General features: G+C 39.9%; 2 protein-coding genes across 4 annotated transcripts in view; one reads left to right on the forward strand and one right to left on the reverse strand.

Annotated features, from left to right (window-relative positions):
• psmd6 (proteasome 26S subunit, non-ATPase 6) overlaps window positions 1-8,445 on the forward strand; it is a 29,322-nt gene extending 20,877 nt beyond the window's left edge. The window contains exons 5-8 of the mRNA XM_068051582.1: window positions 4,763-4,871; window positions 5,142-5,310; window positions 7,940-8,017; window positions 8,137-8,445. Coding sequence (XP_067907683.1) covers window positions 4,763-4,871; window positions 5,142-5,310; window positions 7,940-8,017; window positions 8,137-8,233 — 453 coding nt within the window. The 3' untranslated portion in view covers window positions 8,234-8,445. The remainder of the gene's footprint in view (window positions 1-4,762; window positions 4,872-5,141; window positions 5,311-7,939; window positions 8,018-8,136) is intronic.
• Window positions 8,446-11,520: 3,075 nt separating this feature from the next.
• LOC137380048 (ataxin-7) overlaps window positions 11,521-17,939 on the reverse strand; it is a 143,994-nt gene continuing 137,575 nt past the window's right edge. For all 3 annotated transcript variants that reach the window (XM_068051583.1, XM_068051585.1, XM_068051586.1), the window contains one exon: window positions 11,521-14,729. In XM_068051583.1, coding sequence (XP_067907684.1) covers window positions 14,712-14,729 — 18 coding nt within the window. In that variant the 3' untranslated portion in view covers window positions 11,521-14,711. The remainder of the gene's footprint in view (window positions 14,730-17,939) is intronic.

The raw sequence follows: 17,939 nt of genomic DNA on the forward strand, positions 1-17,939 counted from the left end.
TAATTTTTTGTCCATTCGTGGCAATGTTTTCAGTTGCCTAGGCCCTAAGCTCTGGAATACATTCCCTACCTCTTTGACCAAGCTTTTGGTCACTTGACCTAATATTGCCCTTTGTGACTCGGTGTCATTTTGTTTTATAATGCTTCTGTGAAGTGTGTGGGGATGTTTTATTCTGTTAATGGCGCTATATAAATGTAAGTTGTTGCTGTACCAAAGAGCCAGCATGATGGTCAGCTGGCCTCCTGTGCTTTATCATTATGGTTCCATCAGCAAATTGGTAACTAAGCAGTAATCACTGCCATCTTATTGAAAAAGGCTCAGAGGTTCAGTAAAGGCACATTCCAAGGTAGCATTATAGAGCACTCTTCACATGTTTACCAGAGATTGTTTTAAATCTGGCAAATAAGGCAGTGCTTTTGATGTTTCTCTTGTTGGTTGGCTTCAAATTTTATACTGTAGCATGGCTTCAAAATTACCTGCTGTTTAGGAAGTTCATTATTTGGTAGATATAGCTACCATTCACGCAGTATAATCTCTCAGAAAGGTCTTTATCAAGATATGCTTGGTTTGGTTAATAATTTTGTCATGTTAAATATGAGCCAGCTTCTGGTCAAAAGGAACCATTGGTGTTGGACAAACATTAGGGCTTGATCACTGGGCCATGTACACTGCCACAAGGTATTTTTTAAAAAATGCTTGATGTTTGGTTCCCCGGAACCGGTAGAGCATGACTAACTTCCTGTGGTGTTTGAAGGATACACTTCATTTGTTGAATGAAGATGATGTGAAGAAGGTAATCTGTTATCATTTATAATATTGCCTTAAGTTAGCATCATGTTCTGTGAAACAGAGGAACAATGCTGGAAACGCAGTGGGTTTAGTTGCTTATAATATCACTATTGTAGAGTAAGTTATGTTCCCGTTGTATGAGAATAATTCTTTACTAACTGGCAATAAACCTATGTGATATTTTGAAAACTTGTGCTATTCCAAACCATCAAAAGCATTGTAATCTTGTATGGAATTTTTGTAGTGTTCAGATGTGAAGCAGCAAAAGCTTAAATTATGCCAATATATTTTATTAGCGCAGGCACAGCCAATTTTCTGGGAGGGGCCAAGTAAGGGAAGAAGAAAAGAATAATTTTCATCTTAAATGAGCTTTGAATATATGTACATTTGAATGTCAAATTTCTTTGGGTTTGACTAAAAGATATCGTTACTAAACATTAACTTCTAATTTTGTTTCAAAAAAAAGGGGTGAATTTGAATTTAAAGTTACCCTTCCTAAAAGGAGAAACATGCATCTAATTTAAGTGATATCGCAGTTTTGTGATTTTCAGCAAATTGTATTTTTTTCCATCGTTCTTTTGTAAATAGGCATACTGGAACCATCAATGCATTATAAATTTCATCTGTGTGGTCTTTTCCTATAAGGACTAGTTTTATCTATAATGCCTTGTGTACTGTATCAATGTGCAATAACCCAACACAGATTTGTAGAAATGTTGTTACTTAGATTCATGTTTGTGGGCACTTGTTCCTCAAACATTTAGACTGCATTTTACTGATAGAGTTTAGTGACTGTTGATTGTATTTCTAACTGAAATAGATGAAGATAATCCCACCCTGGTCAACAGCTCTGATTTCAAATGTGACAAAAGCAAGAGAGGATTTTAAAAATATAAACAATTATATCCCAATTTAACAGTCACCATCAGTTATAGTTTTGATCTTCTGAATTCCCTAGACTCTAGAACGGTCTCTGAATTGGAAGCAAATGTAATCCCATTATTCAAATAAGGAGAGAGAGAGAAAACGGGGATCAATTACCGGTTAGCCTGACATCAGGAGTAGGGAAATGCTAGAATCTATTATTAGAAACGTGGTAAAGGGCACTTCGAAATTCATATGATTGGGCAGAGTCAGCATGGATTTACGAAAGGGAAATAGTGTTTGACAAATCTGAGTTTTTTTGAGCTTGTAATGACTAGGGTGGGTAAGGAGTAATTACTGGATGTAGTATATTTGGAATTTCAAAAGCATTCGATAAGGTGCTAGACAAGAGATTATTACACAAAATTAGGGATCATGGGATTGAGATAATATAAGCATGGATTGAGGATTGGTCAATGGACAGAAAACAATAAGAAAGCAGTCTGTTTTAGGGTTGGCAGGCTGTAACCAGCGGGGTACTGTAAGGATCACTGCTTGAGCCTCTTATTTACAATCAATAATAATGATTTAGATGAGGGGACTGAGTGTATAGTATCTAAGGTTTCTGACCACAGAATTAAGTGGGAAGTTAAGCTGTGAGAAGGATGCAAAGAGGCTGCAAAAGAATTTTTCTTCAAGTTAAGTGGACAAGAACGTCAGATCGAGAAGTGCGAAGTTATCCACTTTGATAAGAAAAATAGAAAAACAATTTTAAATGGTGAGAGATTAGGAAATGTTGGGACTTGGGTGTCCTTGTACACATCACAAAGCTGACATGCAGGTAACAGCAAGCAACTAGGAAACAAATGGTATTTTGCTTTATTATCCTTTATTACAAAGGGATTGGAGCATAAGAGTTGTCTTGCCGCAACTATAAAGGGCCTTGGTGAGACCACACTCGAGAATCATGTACGCTTTTGGTCTCTTTAGTTAAGGAAGGATGTACTTGCTTTTAGAGGGAGTGCAATGAAGGTTCACTAGACTGATAACTGGGATGAGGGGATTGATCTATGAGGAGAGGTTGAGTAGACTAGGCCTACATTCCTTCAAATTTAGAAGAATGAGAGGTGATGTCATTGAAACATATAAAATGTTTAAGGGGCTTGACAGGGTAGATGCTGGGCGGATGTTTGCCCTGGCTGGGAAGCCTAGAACTAAGGAAGTCCTAGTCTCAGAATAAGGGGTTAAGCATTTAGGACTGAGATAAGGAGAAATTTCTTCACTCAAAAGGGTTGTGAACCTTTGTAATTCTCTACCTCAGAGTTGTGGATGCTTAGTCGCTGAGTATATTCAAGTTTGAGACTGTTAGAATGGGGATAGTGCGGAAGGTATGGCTGAGGTAGATGGTCAGCCATGATCTCATTGAATGGCAGCACAGGCTCAGAGTGCTGGATGGCTTGCCTTCGTTTTGTTATAATTGATATAGAACTGCTTTAAGCAGCATTCCTACAATATTTCCTGAGACATTTGTTGCTGTAGAATTTGTGATAGGTGTATGTCGTGTCTGACTAATCTAGTTGAATTCTTTTGAGGTCACTAACCTGGTGGATGAGGCAATGTCTATAGATGTTACCTATGTAGGTTTCCAAGTACACAAATCCCTAAAAGCTTGTTGACCGGTAGTAAAAGTAATCAAAAAGGCTAGTAGAATTTTAGCTTTTATCTAAAAAGGGAAGAATATTATGCCTCAGTTGTACAGAGCCTTGGTTACACGCCATCTTGGATACAGCACAGATTTGCCAGAATGATAGGTTAAATTATGAGGACAGGTTGCTTCTTATTCCCTCCAGTTTAGAAGGTTGAGGGTGATCTATTTGAGGTGTTTAAAATGACGTGTATTTAATTGGGTAGGTGCAGAGAAACTATTTCCTCTAGTGGGGGAATCCAGAACAAGGAGGCACGATTTTTGCCATTTCAGAATGGTAACACTTTGAGCTATAAAGAGTAGTGGATGTCTGGACCACTCTTCACCAAAAAGCTGTGATGCTGAGTCAATTGATAGTTTTAAGACTGAGCTTGATAGATTTTGGGTAAGTGTATCAAGAGATAAAGGTGGGTTAATGGAATTGAGGTACAGATCAGCAATCTGCTTGAGCGGCAGAATAGGCCCAAGGGGCTAAATGGCCTACTCCTGTTCTTAACCTGCATATTATATGTGACAGATTCCACAACACTGAAACAATAGAAAAGATGAGCAGTTGTTTGTGACATTTCTGCTTGACTATTCCCAGAAGGTAGAAAAGCTGGGCATAAGCCAGTGAGCAAAAAATCATACTGTATTGCATCACTGGCCTGCATTGTCAGACTAAGCCAACTATCAGCAAGATCAGATGTTGGCTTGCACTACTAGTAGTAGTGTTCATTTGGAGATGGAAGATCTAGAGGTGTTGACAAAGCCATATGTTTAGATGGCACTAAGAATGAACTTTAATTTATATAGTGCCTTTAACAGTCAAACTTTACAACTAATTACTTTTGAAATGCAGTAGTTAATTAAGCAAGCACTGCAGCCATGTTTCTCATACTTTCCTGTAACCAGCAGATAAATCTTTTTTTCTTGGTGGTGGTGGCTGAGGAATGTGATGTTGAGGGATATTTACGAGCAGGTGTACTTTGCTAATGTCTTATCTGAAAGCCAATGCAGTCCCCTCTTTATACTGCACTGACATGTCAGCCTAAATGATGTACTTCAACCTGTAGTGGGGCTTGAACCCACAATGTTCTGATTCAGGTGAAAGTATGACCAAGTGAGCCAACCTATTAGTATTTGTGAGATAGCATATTGTCTTCCATTTATCTTGTGGCACTCTCACTGAATTCAGGCCTTATAGTCATTGGCAGGGCTCATCTAAGATGAGAATTGAAAAATTTCATGTTCATCTTCTCCAGTCTTTCATAACTGAATAATTGCTCAGTAGCACTCAGCATGCTTAATTATGTAATGAGCTGTTTTTTAAAGAACTTTATGTTGTGTGCCTGCAAACCCATCACAATACAAAAAGGAATATGATTAATTCTCAAATTAATATTTTTAAATATTTAAATCCAGGTCATCAAAGGTGCAGAGATTCTTGAAGTACTGCATAGTCTCCCAACAGTCCGGCAGTATCTGTTTTCACTGTACGAGTGCCGGTATGGGGTTTTCTTCCAGTCCCTTGGTGAGTGTCCCTTTATTTATTATGTTTCTGTACTTAAGACCAGTCATAATTGAAAAGTTGCAACTTGGGGAACTGTGCGTGGAGAAGGAAAACATTCACAACGATCAAAGTAATTGCTCCAAGTAAAAGGTTTCATCAATTTACTGACTAAAGATTTCTGTATTGAGGAATAGTCATTTTGTGTTGGTTGTGTACTGCATAGAGAGCCTAGTTGAGAAATTCAGGATTAATTGTTTTATAATGAGCATCATATTTTTTCCTCCTCTTTAGCTACTGTAGAACAGGAATTAAGAAAGGATTGGCTCTTTTCTGCTCACTATCGCTACTATGTACGTGAAATGAGAATTTTGGCATACAGTCAACTGCTGGAATCTTACCGTTCATTAACACTTACTTACATGGCAGAGGCCTTTGGGGTTGGTGTTGAGTTCATTGATCAGTAAGTTGGTTTCTATCTTTTGTGCTTAAAACTTAATTCTGATATTGTTATACTTCAGCATTTAGGCTTGAGTGTTTTAAAATGTTTAAGTCCAAAGCCTGTTTAACTTAGTAGTTTTGCTTTGCATTCTTCTACTCTTGCTGTAGAGATGATGCTTCCTTTAACATGACTTTTTAAAAAGATCTTGGAAGTGTTAGTAAACAACAAATGGTAAAGTTCATAGCACATAGAAAGGAGTTTTCTAAACCTCCAAGTGGAGTTGGATAGGCCAGCTATAAAATTGGGAAAGTTGTATGGTTGCTGCCATTCATGAAAATTATCTTCTTTCTCCCCTTTCCAACATAAAAGAATGTATAGAACAAACCAAGACTATTTTAGCTAATCAACTCTGTTCCTCCTACAATTTAATCTCCTGACCCAAGATTCTTGCAAAACTACTGAATATTATGTTAACTTTGTTTCCTCTGCAAATTTCACATTTCATTCCAACTAGATGTCGGCATTTAAAAAAAACATAACAGTATTAGTAAGCTCACCACTCTTACAGGGAGAGGGATATGGGAAACCCTGGGTCGCCAGCATTTATTGCCCATCCCTAATTGTCCTTGAGAAGGTGGTGGTGAGCTGCCTTCTTGAACAGCTGCAGTACTTGAGGTGAACAATGATAGGAAGAGAGCTCCAGGATTTTGACCCAGTAGCAGTGAAGGAATGGCATACAGTTCAAAGTCAGGATGGTGTGTGGCTTGGAGGGGAACTTAGTGGTGTTCCCATGCATCTGCTACCCTTGTCCTTCTTGATGGTACAAGTGGCGGGTTTGGAAGGTGTTGAAGTGCATCTTGTAGATGGTACATACGGCTGCCACTGGTGAAGATGGTGGATGGGGTTCCAGTCAAGCGGGCTGCTTTGTCCTGGATATTGTCGAGCTTCATGAGTGTTGTTGGAGCTGCACCCATCCAGGCAAGTGAAGAGTATTCCATCACACTCCTGATTTGTGCCATGTAGATGGTGGACAGGCTTTGGGGAGTCGAGAGGTGAGTTACTCACTGCAGAATTCCCAGCCTCTGACCTGCTGTTGTCGTCACAGTATTTATGGGGCTGGCTGAGTTCAGTTTCTGGTCCATGGTAACCCCAGGATGTTGATAGTGGGGGATTCAGCGATGGTAATGCCATTGAACATCAAGGGGAGATGGTTAAGATTCTCTCTTGTTTGAGATGCTCATTGCCTGGCATGAATGTTACTTGCCACTTATCAACCCAAGCTTGGATGTTGCCCGGGTCTTGCTCTATCTGCACACAGGTTGCTTCAGTATGAGTCGTCGTGAATTTTACTGAAAATTGCATAATCAGCGAACATCCTCCACTTCTGACCTTAAGATGGAGGGAAGGTCATTGATCAAGCAGCTGAAGATGGTTGGGCCTAGGACACTACCTTGAGGAACTCATGCAGTGATGTCCTGGGACTGAGATGATTGACCTCCAACAACCACAGCCAGCTTCCTTTGAGCTTGGTATGACTCCAGCCAGCAGAGAGTTTTCCCCAATTCCCATTGACTTCAGTTTTGCCAGGGCTCCTTGATGTCAAGGGCAGTGGGGATGTTCGCTGATGATTGCACAATGTTCAGCAGCATTCGCGACTCCTCAGATACTGAAGCAGTCTGTGTAGAAATGCAGCAAGACCTGGACAATATCCAGGCTTGGGCTGATGAGTAACATTTGTGCCACACAAGCACCGGGCAATGACCATCTCCCCTTGACATTCAATGGCATTACCATCGCTGAATCCCCCACCATCAACATCCTAGGGGCTACCATTGACCAGAAACCGAACTGGAGTAGCCCTATAAATACCGTGGCGACAAGAGCAGGTCAGAGTCTAGGAATTCTGTGGCAAATAACTAACCTGACTCCCCAAAGCCTGTCCAGCATCTACAAGTCAGGAGTGTGATGGAATACTCTCCACTTGCCTGGATGAGTGCAGCTCCAACAACACTCAAGAAGCTTGACACCATCCAGGACAAAGCAGCCCGCTTGATTGGCACACCGTCCACAAACATTCACTCCCTCCACCACCGACGCACAGTGGCAGCAGTGTGTACCACCTACAAGATGCACTGCAACAACGCACCAAGGCTCCTTAACACCTTCCAAACCCGTGACCTCTACCACCTCGAAGGACAAGAGCAGCAGATGCAAGTTCCTGTCCAAGTCACACACCATCCTGACTTGGAACTATATCGCTGTGTCAAAATACTGGAACTCCCTTCCTAACAGCACTGTGGGTGTACCTATTCCACATGGACTGCAGCTGTTCAAGAAGGCAGCTCACCACCACCTTCTCAAGGGCAATAAATGCTGGCCTGGCCAGCAACACCCACATCCCATGAATGAATTTTTTAAAATTCCAGATTTTTTATTAATTGAATTCAAATGTCACCAACTGCCATGGTGGGATTCAAACCCATGTCCCCAGAGCATTAGTCTAAGCCTCTGGTTTACTAGTCCAGTGACATTACCACTAAACCTCCCCTAGATTGCTTGAAGATTAACTGTTACCTACTGGTAAATTAAGTCATCTTATATTCATAGATCAGGCAAATGTTTTAACAAAATGTTTGTATTTGATTTGCAGGGAATTGTCTCGATTCATTGCTGCTGGTAGACTACATTGTAAAATAGATAAAGTGAATGAAATAGTAGAAACCAACAGGTACGTAACAAAGTTGACTGCAAAAGTGATGCAACTTTGTTTACATGTGCACTGATTCAGTAATGTGTAACAATTTTAGTTTTTACTTTTTAATTTTGTTTTGACCATTATTATTGCAGGCCTGACAGTAAGAACTGGCAGTACCAGGAAACCATAAAGAAAGGAGACCTGCTATTGAACAGAGTCCAGAAACTTTCACGAGTAATAAATATGTAATCTGTTTAAAGACTGATAGCTCCCAGCTTATGTAATGGCCATTCTGGTTTTGAATTGTTCTAGTTATTTCTCTGAACTTGACCTTTTAATATTTACAAATCATGGGTTTAGTTTGTGTCAAATCTTTATGTACATGTAGACCAAACTTTATAGTTTACTACACAGTGTAAACAATTTGAGCAATTGTATATAATAAACAAGCATGTTTTCAAGATAGAGGCTCATGTATTTGAAAATTGGTATATTTAAAGATCAGTCTGGAATTCAATATCAAAGGATTTATTGTTTCTGAACTTTACACTGGGAAATTAAACATTTTCTACTGTCTTTGCATTTCTCCATAAGTTATAATTAAAATACAGAACTGGTTGTGGATGTTAACTAGAAAAGAAACATAGAACCAATTGATCCCTCCCCTCCATTCCCAAGTTATACGACAGCTAAAGGCTAGGTGAAAGAATGTTACAGAAAAGACTTGCTGTAGAACGGTTGCAACTCACAAACCTATATGTTTGAGGATCAACAGTAAGGTTTAGATAAAAATGCAAATAGTTGGACATGGAATACGATAAACTACTGGCCTACGGTTACAGGAGGAAGCTCCTTTGCAATTCTTGCAACAAAAAATGAAATCTTAACATTTTGGACTGGGGAATAAAGCACATTTTCAAAATTTGAGGACACCAGATTGAGTTTTTAAAAAAATTCATTCATGAGATGTGGGCATCGCATGTGAGGCCAGCATTTATTGCTCATCCTTAATTGCCCTTGAGGTGATGAGCTGCCTTCTTGAACTGCTGCAATCTATGTGAGGTAGGTACACCCACAGTGCGGTTAGGAAGGGAGTTCCAGGATTTTGACCCAGTGAAGGAACAGTGATATAGTTCCAAGTCAGGATGGTGTGTGACTTGGCAGTGTTCCTATGCATTTGATGCCCTTGTCGGTAGTAGAGGTCACTGGTTTGGAAAGTGCAGTCCAATGTGGCTTGGTGTGCCAATCAAGCGGACTGCTTTGTCCTGGATGGTGTCGAGCTTCTTGAGTTGCATCCCATCACACTCCTGCTTTCTAGATGGTAGACAGGCTTTGGGGAGTCAGGTGAGTTACTTGCTGCAGGATTCCTAGCCACAGTACTTATATGGCAACTTCAGTTCCTGGTCAATGGTAACGCCCTAGGATAGTGATAGTCATTGCCTGTTACTTGCCACTTACCAGCCTATGTCTGGATGTTGTCCAGGTCTTGCTGCATTCCTGCACTGACTGCTTCAGTCATCGCAAATGGTGAACATAATGCAATCATCAACAAACATCCCCACTTCTGACATCATTGAAAGGTCATTAATGAAGCACCGCAGCCTCACAGCTCCAGCGACCTGGGTTCAGTTCTGGGTACTGCCTGTGACTGCGTTGGTTTCCTCCCACAACCAAAGATTTGCAGGGTGATAGGTGAATTGACCATTGTAAAAAATTGCCCCTAGTGTAGGATTAGTATAAAATGGGTGGTTGTTGGTCGGTACAGACTCGGTGGGCCGCAGGGCCTGTTTCAGTGCTGTATCTCCAAAAAAAAAAATAAACCACAACCATCTTCCTTTGCGCTAAGTATGACACTAACCAGCATAGTTAATACTGAGGAAGACTAACAAAATACAAGACATTCATAACTTCTTAACAATTCTTTGATGGAATGTGGTGGCAAGGTCAGCATTTATGCTCTTGAATATAACCAAGTGGCTTGCAAGGCCATTTCAGAGTACAGTTAACACAGCCACATTGCTCTGGGTCTGAAGTCAAATATTGGCCGGACTAGATAAGGATGGTACATTTCCTTCCTTAGAAGGACAGTGGGTTTTAACAGTTTTGAGCCAATATTAGCTTTTTATTCCAGATGTAGTCAATTCATTGTACAGCATACATAGCAAATGGTCAGTTTGTGCTGTAAATTCTAGCTTTGAACTCCAAGAGAAACCAGTTATCAGTATTGGTTTCAGAACTAAAACAAATGCAGTACGTTAGGGTGAATTGTCAACCCTCCCATAATTAAAAATTTGAACTAATTACAACCAGGTACTTTTGAATGTCGCACTGTACAGGTATCTGTAAAATGGGGGAAGATATTAAAATGAGGCAGAAATTGGGTGTATGACTGGAGTGACAAAAAAAAAGAGGCACATGCTGCAAGCTAGCATATAGGTGTCTGTAATCAGGAAAAATTTGGGCTGGAGGTTACGAATGGGGATTGATGGGGCCTTTAGTGGTTTAGGTACTGGGTTGAGGGTGCTCAGTGGAATCTTGGCTGGGTGGTAGGGTAATGTAGTTCAAGGCCACAGTAGTAGTGTTAAATCAGTTATGGTTGAAACTGATTAAAGGTTGGTCTTTACCCATTTAATACTGATGGCTTAGTTAAGACCTTACAGTTAGAAGTATCAGTTTATTAAATCCATTATAAGGCATTAAAAGTATCCTAAGACAGCGGTCTATCCTAGGTAGATTTAGGCGTTTTCCATTCTTATACATGCCACCCGAAGAGTAATGCACATCAGTATTTCTCCTTTACCTTAAAAAAAAACTGCTTCCTTGTGCAGGTTGGTTACAGTTACAACACAAAAGCGATGGCTTATTCAGACTCCATGTTAATGGAATGGGGGGTGGAAAAGGAGATTGACCCATCACCACTATGGATTGTCTGTGTACTACATGTGGACCCAGGGAATCTCATACATCTTTCTAGTTGACACCAAACCTGCATTAAGACAGCTGCAGATTGGGAAGGACACAAGAGATAGTACAGAAATACTGCATATAGCTTTAAACATCCCAAAACCTCAAGAAATGGATGCCATTCCTGGTCAAGTACTCTGAGGAGTTTAACATGAGCTGGTGTTGCTGGAACCACTTGACTTCCCTGTACAATCAATTAATTTTTAAAACTGCAAGAAAGGGGCTAATTGCATTAAATCTACTTTTAAAACAAATTAGAAATCATTTTTATGCTTAAACACAATTAAAATGAAATCATTTCCAAGTCCCTCATCCAGTGAAAACTCAAATAAAAACTGCTTAAATTGCAACATGTATCTATTCCAAAAAGTGTTAAAAACTGAGCCTGTAAATTGTACAGGCAATGATCCATTAAGTTTTCTAACTAAGCCAAACCATGACATCCCAGCTGTCTTCAAAGGCTTAATCTAAATAAGCCTTTAGTGCATTTTGTACCACAGAATTCATACTTTAATTCTCAAATAATATGCAAAGAATCAATGACTGCTTTTGTTATAAATAACAGTATAAATTATTTTTATTTACAGAACTTGTTACAAAACAAATAGACTATACATTTTCAAATATCGAAAGATTCTGACCCATGACATTTGTTCATGAATTTTACAGCAGGCAACACAAAGTCCAGCTGATACCATAGCGACCAGGTGCGCTTGATTTAAGCGTACTTCTGAAACTATTCACACTTTACACAGGAGGTTGCTTTTAGAACCAGGCTCAAATAATGAGCAGGAGCAAGATGCTTTGCTATCAGGCTTACATTCACATTTGAGATGTGTAGTGTTAAACTCTTCACTTATGTCTCTATTGCTTTTGTCTTTGCAATTATTTTATTCCCTACATTAGATAAACCTGAATTAATGGTTTGAGTGCCTATTTTAAGACAATACTTCTCCTATGTTCAGAATATTTATCTCAGCTTTTATCTTAAAATAAATTTCCTTTCCATTTGCAGTATTAGTATAGGATCCTGTCAAGGAATTTTTTTTCGTAGGAAGACTTACTCCTGAAACATTGCATTGTGACCATATTAATCCACAAAGAATTTTAGGAGATACTCAGTGAAATCCAAGGTATTTCCTTTCCAAAAGGCACCATCACCTTCAAAATAGTCAGGATGAGAATATTTACATTCCAGTAGTATTAGATACTATGGGTCAAACGCAAAAGTACAATTATTTTAACGAGCCAAGTTATACAGCAATAGTGCTTTAGACCTCTTCACTGTCAAAATTATTTAAAACATGGTGCTTCAAAGGTACAGAAATGTAAAGGCCTTTTGCTTTTGGCTGGTGGTACAACCACATGCACACAAACATTATACAATCAGAATTTGAAAGAAACTGGTATATTCATTTCATAATTGAAAAAGATTTATAAGGTTTAAGCATAATGAGAAACCTTAAGAACTCAGGTGGAAAAAGCAAGCTCCTAATCAAAAACCGAACATTCAATATTTTATTAAATGCTCAATTTAAACAGTCGTTTTGAAGCAACTATCAGGCACTTTAAATTTTGACTAAAAGCTGCAAAATGTAGTTAAAAAGCAGTTTCTTTTCAGATGTGTCTGGGATGATTTTCTTTTTTGAATGCAATTGTTACACTGGGAGTTAGGCAACAAATGAATATTTTATTACAGTGAAATATTTGAGGACTTCTTCTCTTCCCCTCCCCCCACTTCCAAAAAATAAATCATTTCACTCCCAAATTCCAAAATGGACAAAAAAGTTTTATAAAAAGTGCCCCATAAATTTTATACTGTAGGTATTTTGCATTATTGGCTGGGCAGTGAATCTCTAAACAATAAGGTACTTTACCTGTTATTTATTAATTCCTAAATAAATAAATACCAGATGATTTCAAAGTTGTACCAAAACTGGATATAAGAAAATGACCTGTGCAAAAATACATATTTAATATGTACAATTTTAACAAAATATGCATTTTGAAATAGGGATAGTTCCATACATTTGTATAATCCATTAAACAAGAAAATTCAAAATAAAAAGTACAAAAATTGTGACACTCTTAGTTTCTTGAAAATTGGGGTAAGAAAACGGAGTTACAATTGATAACTGTCCCAAAGGAACAAGTAAGCTTCAGTAAAAGCCAGTCTTAAAAATATCTACTTGGATGCAGAAGGTGTCGTTTTATTACAGCAGAAAGGAGCAGTTTTCTTCAATAATTTCCTTAGAAGGTTTTACAACCCAAAAGGAAACGGCATTATTACTTGGTCACCAACTTAAACTGTTCTATGAGAAATTGCATATGAAACAGATGGCTTCTTTAATTGATTACCTGCCATTTGTCCAATGATTCCAAGAGTATATTTAACTATACACTAGATTTATATTTCTTAAATTTGTCCCTATAGAATTCACTACACTCTCCTCAAAAATCTGTATTAATGTAACAGATTGTGTTAGTGTATGCTCAAGTTCTCCATACCGTGCACACATTGTTCCTTATATCTAGATTGGAGAGAAAGTGAAAGATGCAACACTAAATTGATATTGCAAACATTTGTTTCAATCTGACTCCCCAATTTGTAGACTAATAGGGAAAATGTTGAAAAGTGCCCAAATTTTCAATAAAGTGGTTATTTTAAACATTTTTTGTGGAATTTTCATTTTGAAATCCCTGATTTTACACATTATCTGACAAGAAAACTTACAACTGTATCCCTTTTTATTAAAATCTATTCCAGAATAGTTGGGAGTACAGAAATAATCTATTAGTGCAAATATTATGTGGACTACAGATAGGCCAAAATTTTCTACAGGCAAGACCAAGCTGCAAATGCCACTGAACCCCAGTAGTTTGTGCCACATTCATGGTACAAAATTGATTCATTTAAGCAAACGTGAATGGTTTATTCATAAAGATAAAATTGTTGCATCTATACTCCAAACATGACGCAGTTTTTTTCAGCTCACCAGTCTGCTGTATTTCTAACCAGGGAGCAGTTAGACTTTACACACAAAATTCTTAAAATAATCACCATAAACAGAACTCTATAGCGTTTGCTGGACTGCAACTTCCCATTTTTGTTATTTAGTTCCACGATTTTTTTCTGCTCAAAAAAGCCAGGATTTGCAGATTTAACAAAAATAAAACAGCAACTTCAAAAATAACTACCTGACACAAGTCATCATACTTGGCAACTGTTTAGTTCAATTGTAGACACATTACACACGAATCTAATGAAAAAATAAATACAACATATCTGCTTCGTGACACAAATTTCCAGTAGATGCCAAGGGGCTTTAGAGCAAAAAAAATCCCATTAACTAATTTGTCATTATACTTATGCTTAAACACTCGGCAGTTCTGAATCCAAAACTGTTCAGCAATGCACCCGTCAGTGGAAAATTGTTTAAAAACTGCACTTTTGCATAAATTTCAGATCAGTAGTCATTCTTCTATCAACATACCCAATGTTTAATACTGATTTGAACAGTTGCAGTGGTCAAATTTTATCCAGATGTCCTTGCCAACTCAATTTAAAATGTGCCACAATAGAAGGTGGCATTTCAACAAACTTGGCTTCAGAACCTGTATACAGTTTTGATCCTACTATCCACAATACCTCTAGACCTGAGGAACAAGGGAAGTGGAGATAATTCCAAGGCCTCTTACAGTTCAGAGTGTCTTTTTAAAAAAAACAAAAGATGTCCAGTTTCTTCCAGAAGGGCATTGGTTATCAGGGTCGAGCCTTTGGCTGCAAAGTATAGAACAGTTTAATTAACCATCAAATTCATATAACAATACTGCTATCTCAATTTTTCATAAGCATTATTTTAAAAGCAAGCAACTTAATATGAACAAAAAAATTTGAATGCTTGATGCTTTTTTAAAAATTTGAGTTTATTACAAATATTTCCTACATTACAAAGTGACTACACTTGAAAAGTACTTGATGGCTGTAAAGTGCTTTGAGACGTCCAGTTGAAGGTCAAGGGGTTAACACCGTGTTTGAAATTCTGAAGTTACAAGGTTTCAGTGGAAACAGAGTCAGATACCCCAGACAAGATTCAAGGGCGCAATAAGCATATATATCTTGCGACCACAATAGGAGGGATTAGTGCCCGATGACCTTAAGAACCAAACAACGGAAGATGGGCTCAAGTACTGTGTAAATCTAAGGATTGAAGAGGTATGAAAGATTGGACTTCCTGAAATCGATCAGCAGGAAATAGGTGTTTGTGTCTTTTTCAGAAGACCTTTTTTAAAATAAAAGAGTAATATCAAGAACGAGGACCTAAGTTGCCAATCAGAACGCAAGGTTTGGAGTGTTTCCAAATTTGGAAACGAGATGGCCTTGCCAGCAGCAAGAAATGTATAAATGTACATGGAGATCAGGGTACAGTTACTATTCCTGCAAGCAGTCAAGGAAGATGGTAGAACCTGGTCAACTCCACCGAGGGACCTACGAACACCATCGGCAGGCCAACCGAGGGGTGATTGTAAGTATTAAGTTAGGAATAGGGGGTTTAACCTATGTTTAGCCTCTAGCAGGACAGGGTCCTGGATCACATAATTGTAGTTGCAACTGTAACTTGTAATTGCTGAGTGTAACCCTTCTCTAAGGATTGTGGATAATTCAATAAAGGGATTGAGAGTTATCAGAAGAAACTCGTCTCGCTGGTTATTCTGTTCAAGTCATACATTTGTAATTCTGGTGTCACCAACTCGGGTGGGGGGGCCAGGGTGGTGAGTGAGGAAGAGAATCCCCTACAGTTTCCTGGCAACCACGAAGGAACACCAGTACATGATATGGCTGAAGAGACAGTACCGCAGACAAAGTGGGGGAGGAAATGTGATCTTCCCTTAACTGTGGAAGTGAGGTTACAGAAGTATATCAGTGAGAAGTTACAGCCAAGCAAGGTTTGCCTAAGGAAGATAGCTAGCTCAGAGGATCCTTTAGGACAGGTCAAGGGGTGGACAGAATCATACCAAAGATGGAAGAGGATAGAAAAGGTGGTGTGGTTGTATGCATACGACCATCAACACCGTAAAGATCAGTGCAAAAACATTAAACTCCAAGAAGTAGAGACTGAGAAAGCATGCCTCAGACAGGGAAGCGGTAGTTAACCTTTTGATGAAAGAACTTGAACATTAAACAGAAAGGGCCACTGAACAGTCAGGGCATGAACAGACTGTGAGCTATCAGGGCCAGGTCTGCAAGATAGAGGAGGAGAGAAATGAGTATCGCAAGTTGTATTATGGAGGTCGATGCACAGGCGCAAGACCTTAAGACTAAGTGTGACGGTATGAAGGCAGTTTGATATCTGATAAAGGATCTGAATAGGGAGAGGGCTGATCACACTAAGTGCCGAGCACGGATCAGGCAATTAAAGCCCAAGAGAGATGGATCAATCTAATGGGGGAGGGAGGTGAGGGAGCATTTCCGGAATATGGGGACACACCGAGAGCAGGTCGTCTGCCGCTGATGGCCCCCTTAACGCAAAGTTTGGGCTGATGCCACCAGCCGCGGGGGAGGTGGGGGGGGGTGGGTACAACCACCAGCCCCCATTACTGTACAGAGTACGAGGTAGTATACCACTGTTGAATTAAATCTATTGGGAGTCACTCCCCTCGGGCCAGTGACAGTCTTGAAACAGCATATCAAACAGTTGAGACACATCCATGGTTGGGATGATGATCAGATAAAAAGGGCTGAGAGTCCTGCACTCCTCCTTGTTTGGGAGGCTGGATGTTAACTTTAAGAGGCGAGGGGGAACTTGGGATATCTTTAAGGAAGACATTGAAGGAGCAACGAGGATGGGAATGGGCAACCCTTTTGAACTAGTGACAGTCAGGAAGCCGCAGACAGTTACGGAGAGTGAAAGTGGGGAGTATATAATCCAACAATGGGAGGAAACCTGGTGAGGAACCAATTCAATGGTGAATCCCAAACCAAGTGGTTAAGGTCCCCGATTAATGGGCTTTGCCTGGGGACAAAGGAAAAGTTGGAAACCTGGTAAGACTCCGGTGATCATACTATAACGGAGGGTCAGGTTATATGAAGGCTGCCCTAATACATAAAAACAACCCTGCGCCCATTCATAAGGGGAAGATCCACAAGGGGCAGACAAGAACTGGACGAGGGAGACCCCCGCGACATGGAAACAGTAACGGGCTAAGCAAAGGATGGCTCCCTTGGGGACAAAGGAGTCCTATTATAATTGTGGTAAGGCAGGACACTTTGCCAGAGATTTCCGAGCACCCCAAAGGGGGAGGTAAGAGCCAGGCAAATTGGAAACCTAAGCAGGAACAGGAAGGGTCCACTGGGGAACAAACCAAGTCAGGGCCCCTAAGTCAGGATGAGATGGTTAAAATACTGGCGGCAGCAATGCAACTTAATCAAAAAAAACAAGGGACGGTGAATGCCATGACCGGTCCCCAGGGGGGTTCTGGAGCAGGAGCCACACCCCAGATCTGAAGGAGCTGCCCCCAGTCTGAGTACCTATACTCCCTCAGGTACGACCCTTGGGGGTAGACTGTGTGTAAACTTGAGCATTAGCCAGATGAATTTTAGATTTTTGGCCTCTTAAGGCAGTCGCACTTGTGGAGGGGCCGTATCGATTACCATGGTCAAGTGGGGAGCCATATAGTTTAGAGGGCTTCACGGGAAGATCCAAGGCTGGGGAGGTATCCAAACCTTTGGAGGTCCGAGTAGGACCCCTCAAGACCCAATCGAGTAATATTGACGAATACCGCACAAATCGGACATGGGGTCCTGGGGGCAGATTGGTTACACGGCAATAACATTATTGTAGATTTGTGTTGTGTGTCTGTGGCAGGCAGGAGAAAAGGAACTGATCAGGATACCAGGTGAAATGGGGTGTATCCAGACAGCAGTAGGGAATTATGAGATGGAACAGTGCATGGGGAACGTCCCGACTCCCGATCAGTTGGTGCGGCAGGA

The sequence above is a fragment of the Heterodontus francisci genome, chromosome 19, assembly GCF_036365525.1.
Source record: "Heterodontus francisci isolate sHetFra1 chromosome 19, sHetFra1.hap1, whole genome shotgun sequence".
NCBI lineage: Eukaryota > Metazoa > Chordata > Chondrichthyes > Heterodontiformes > Heterodontidae > Heterodontus > Heterodontus francisci.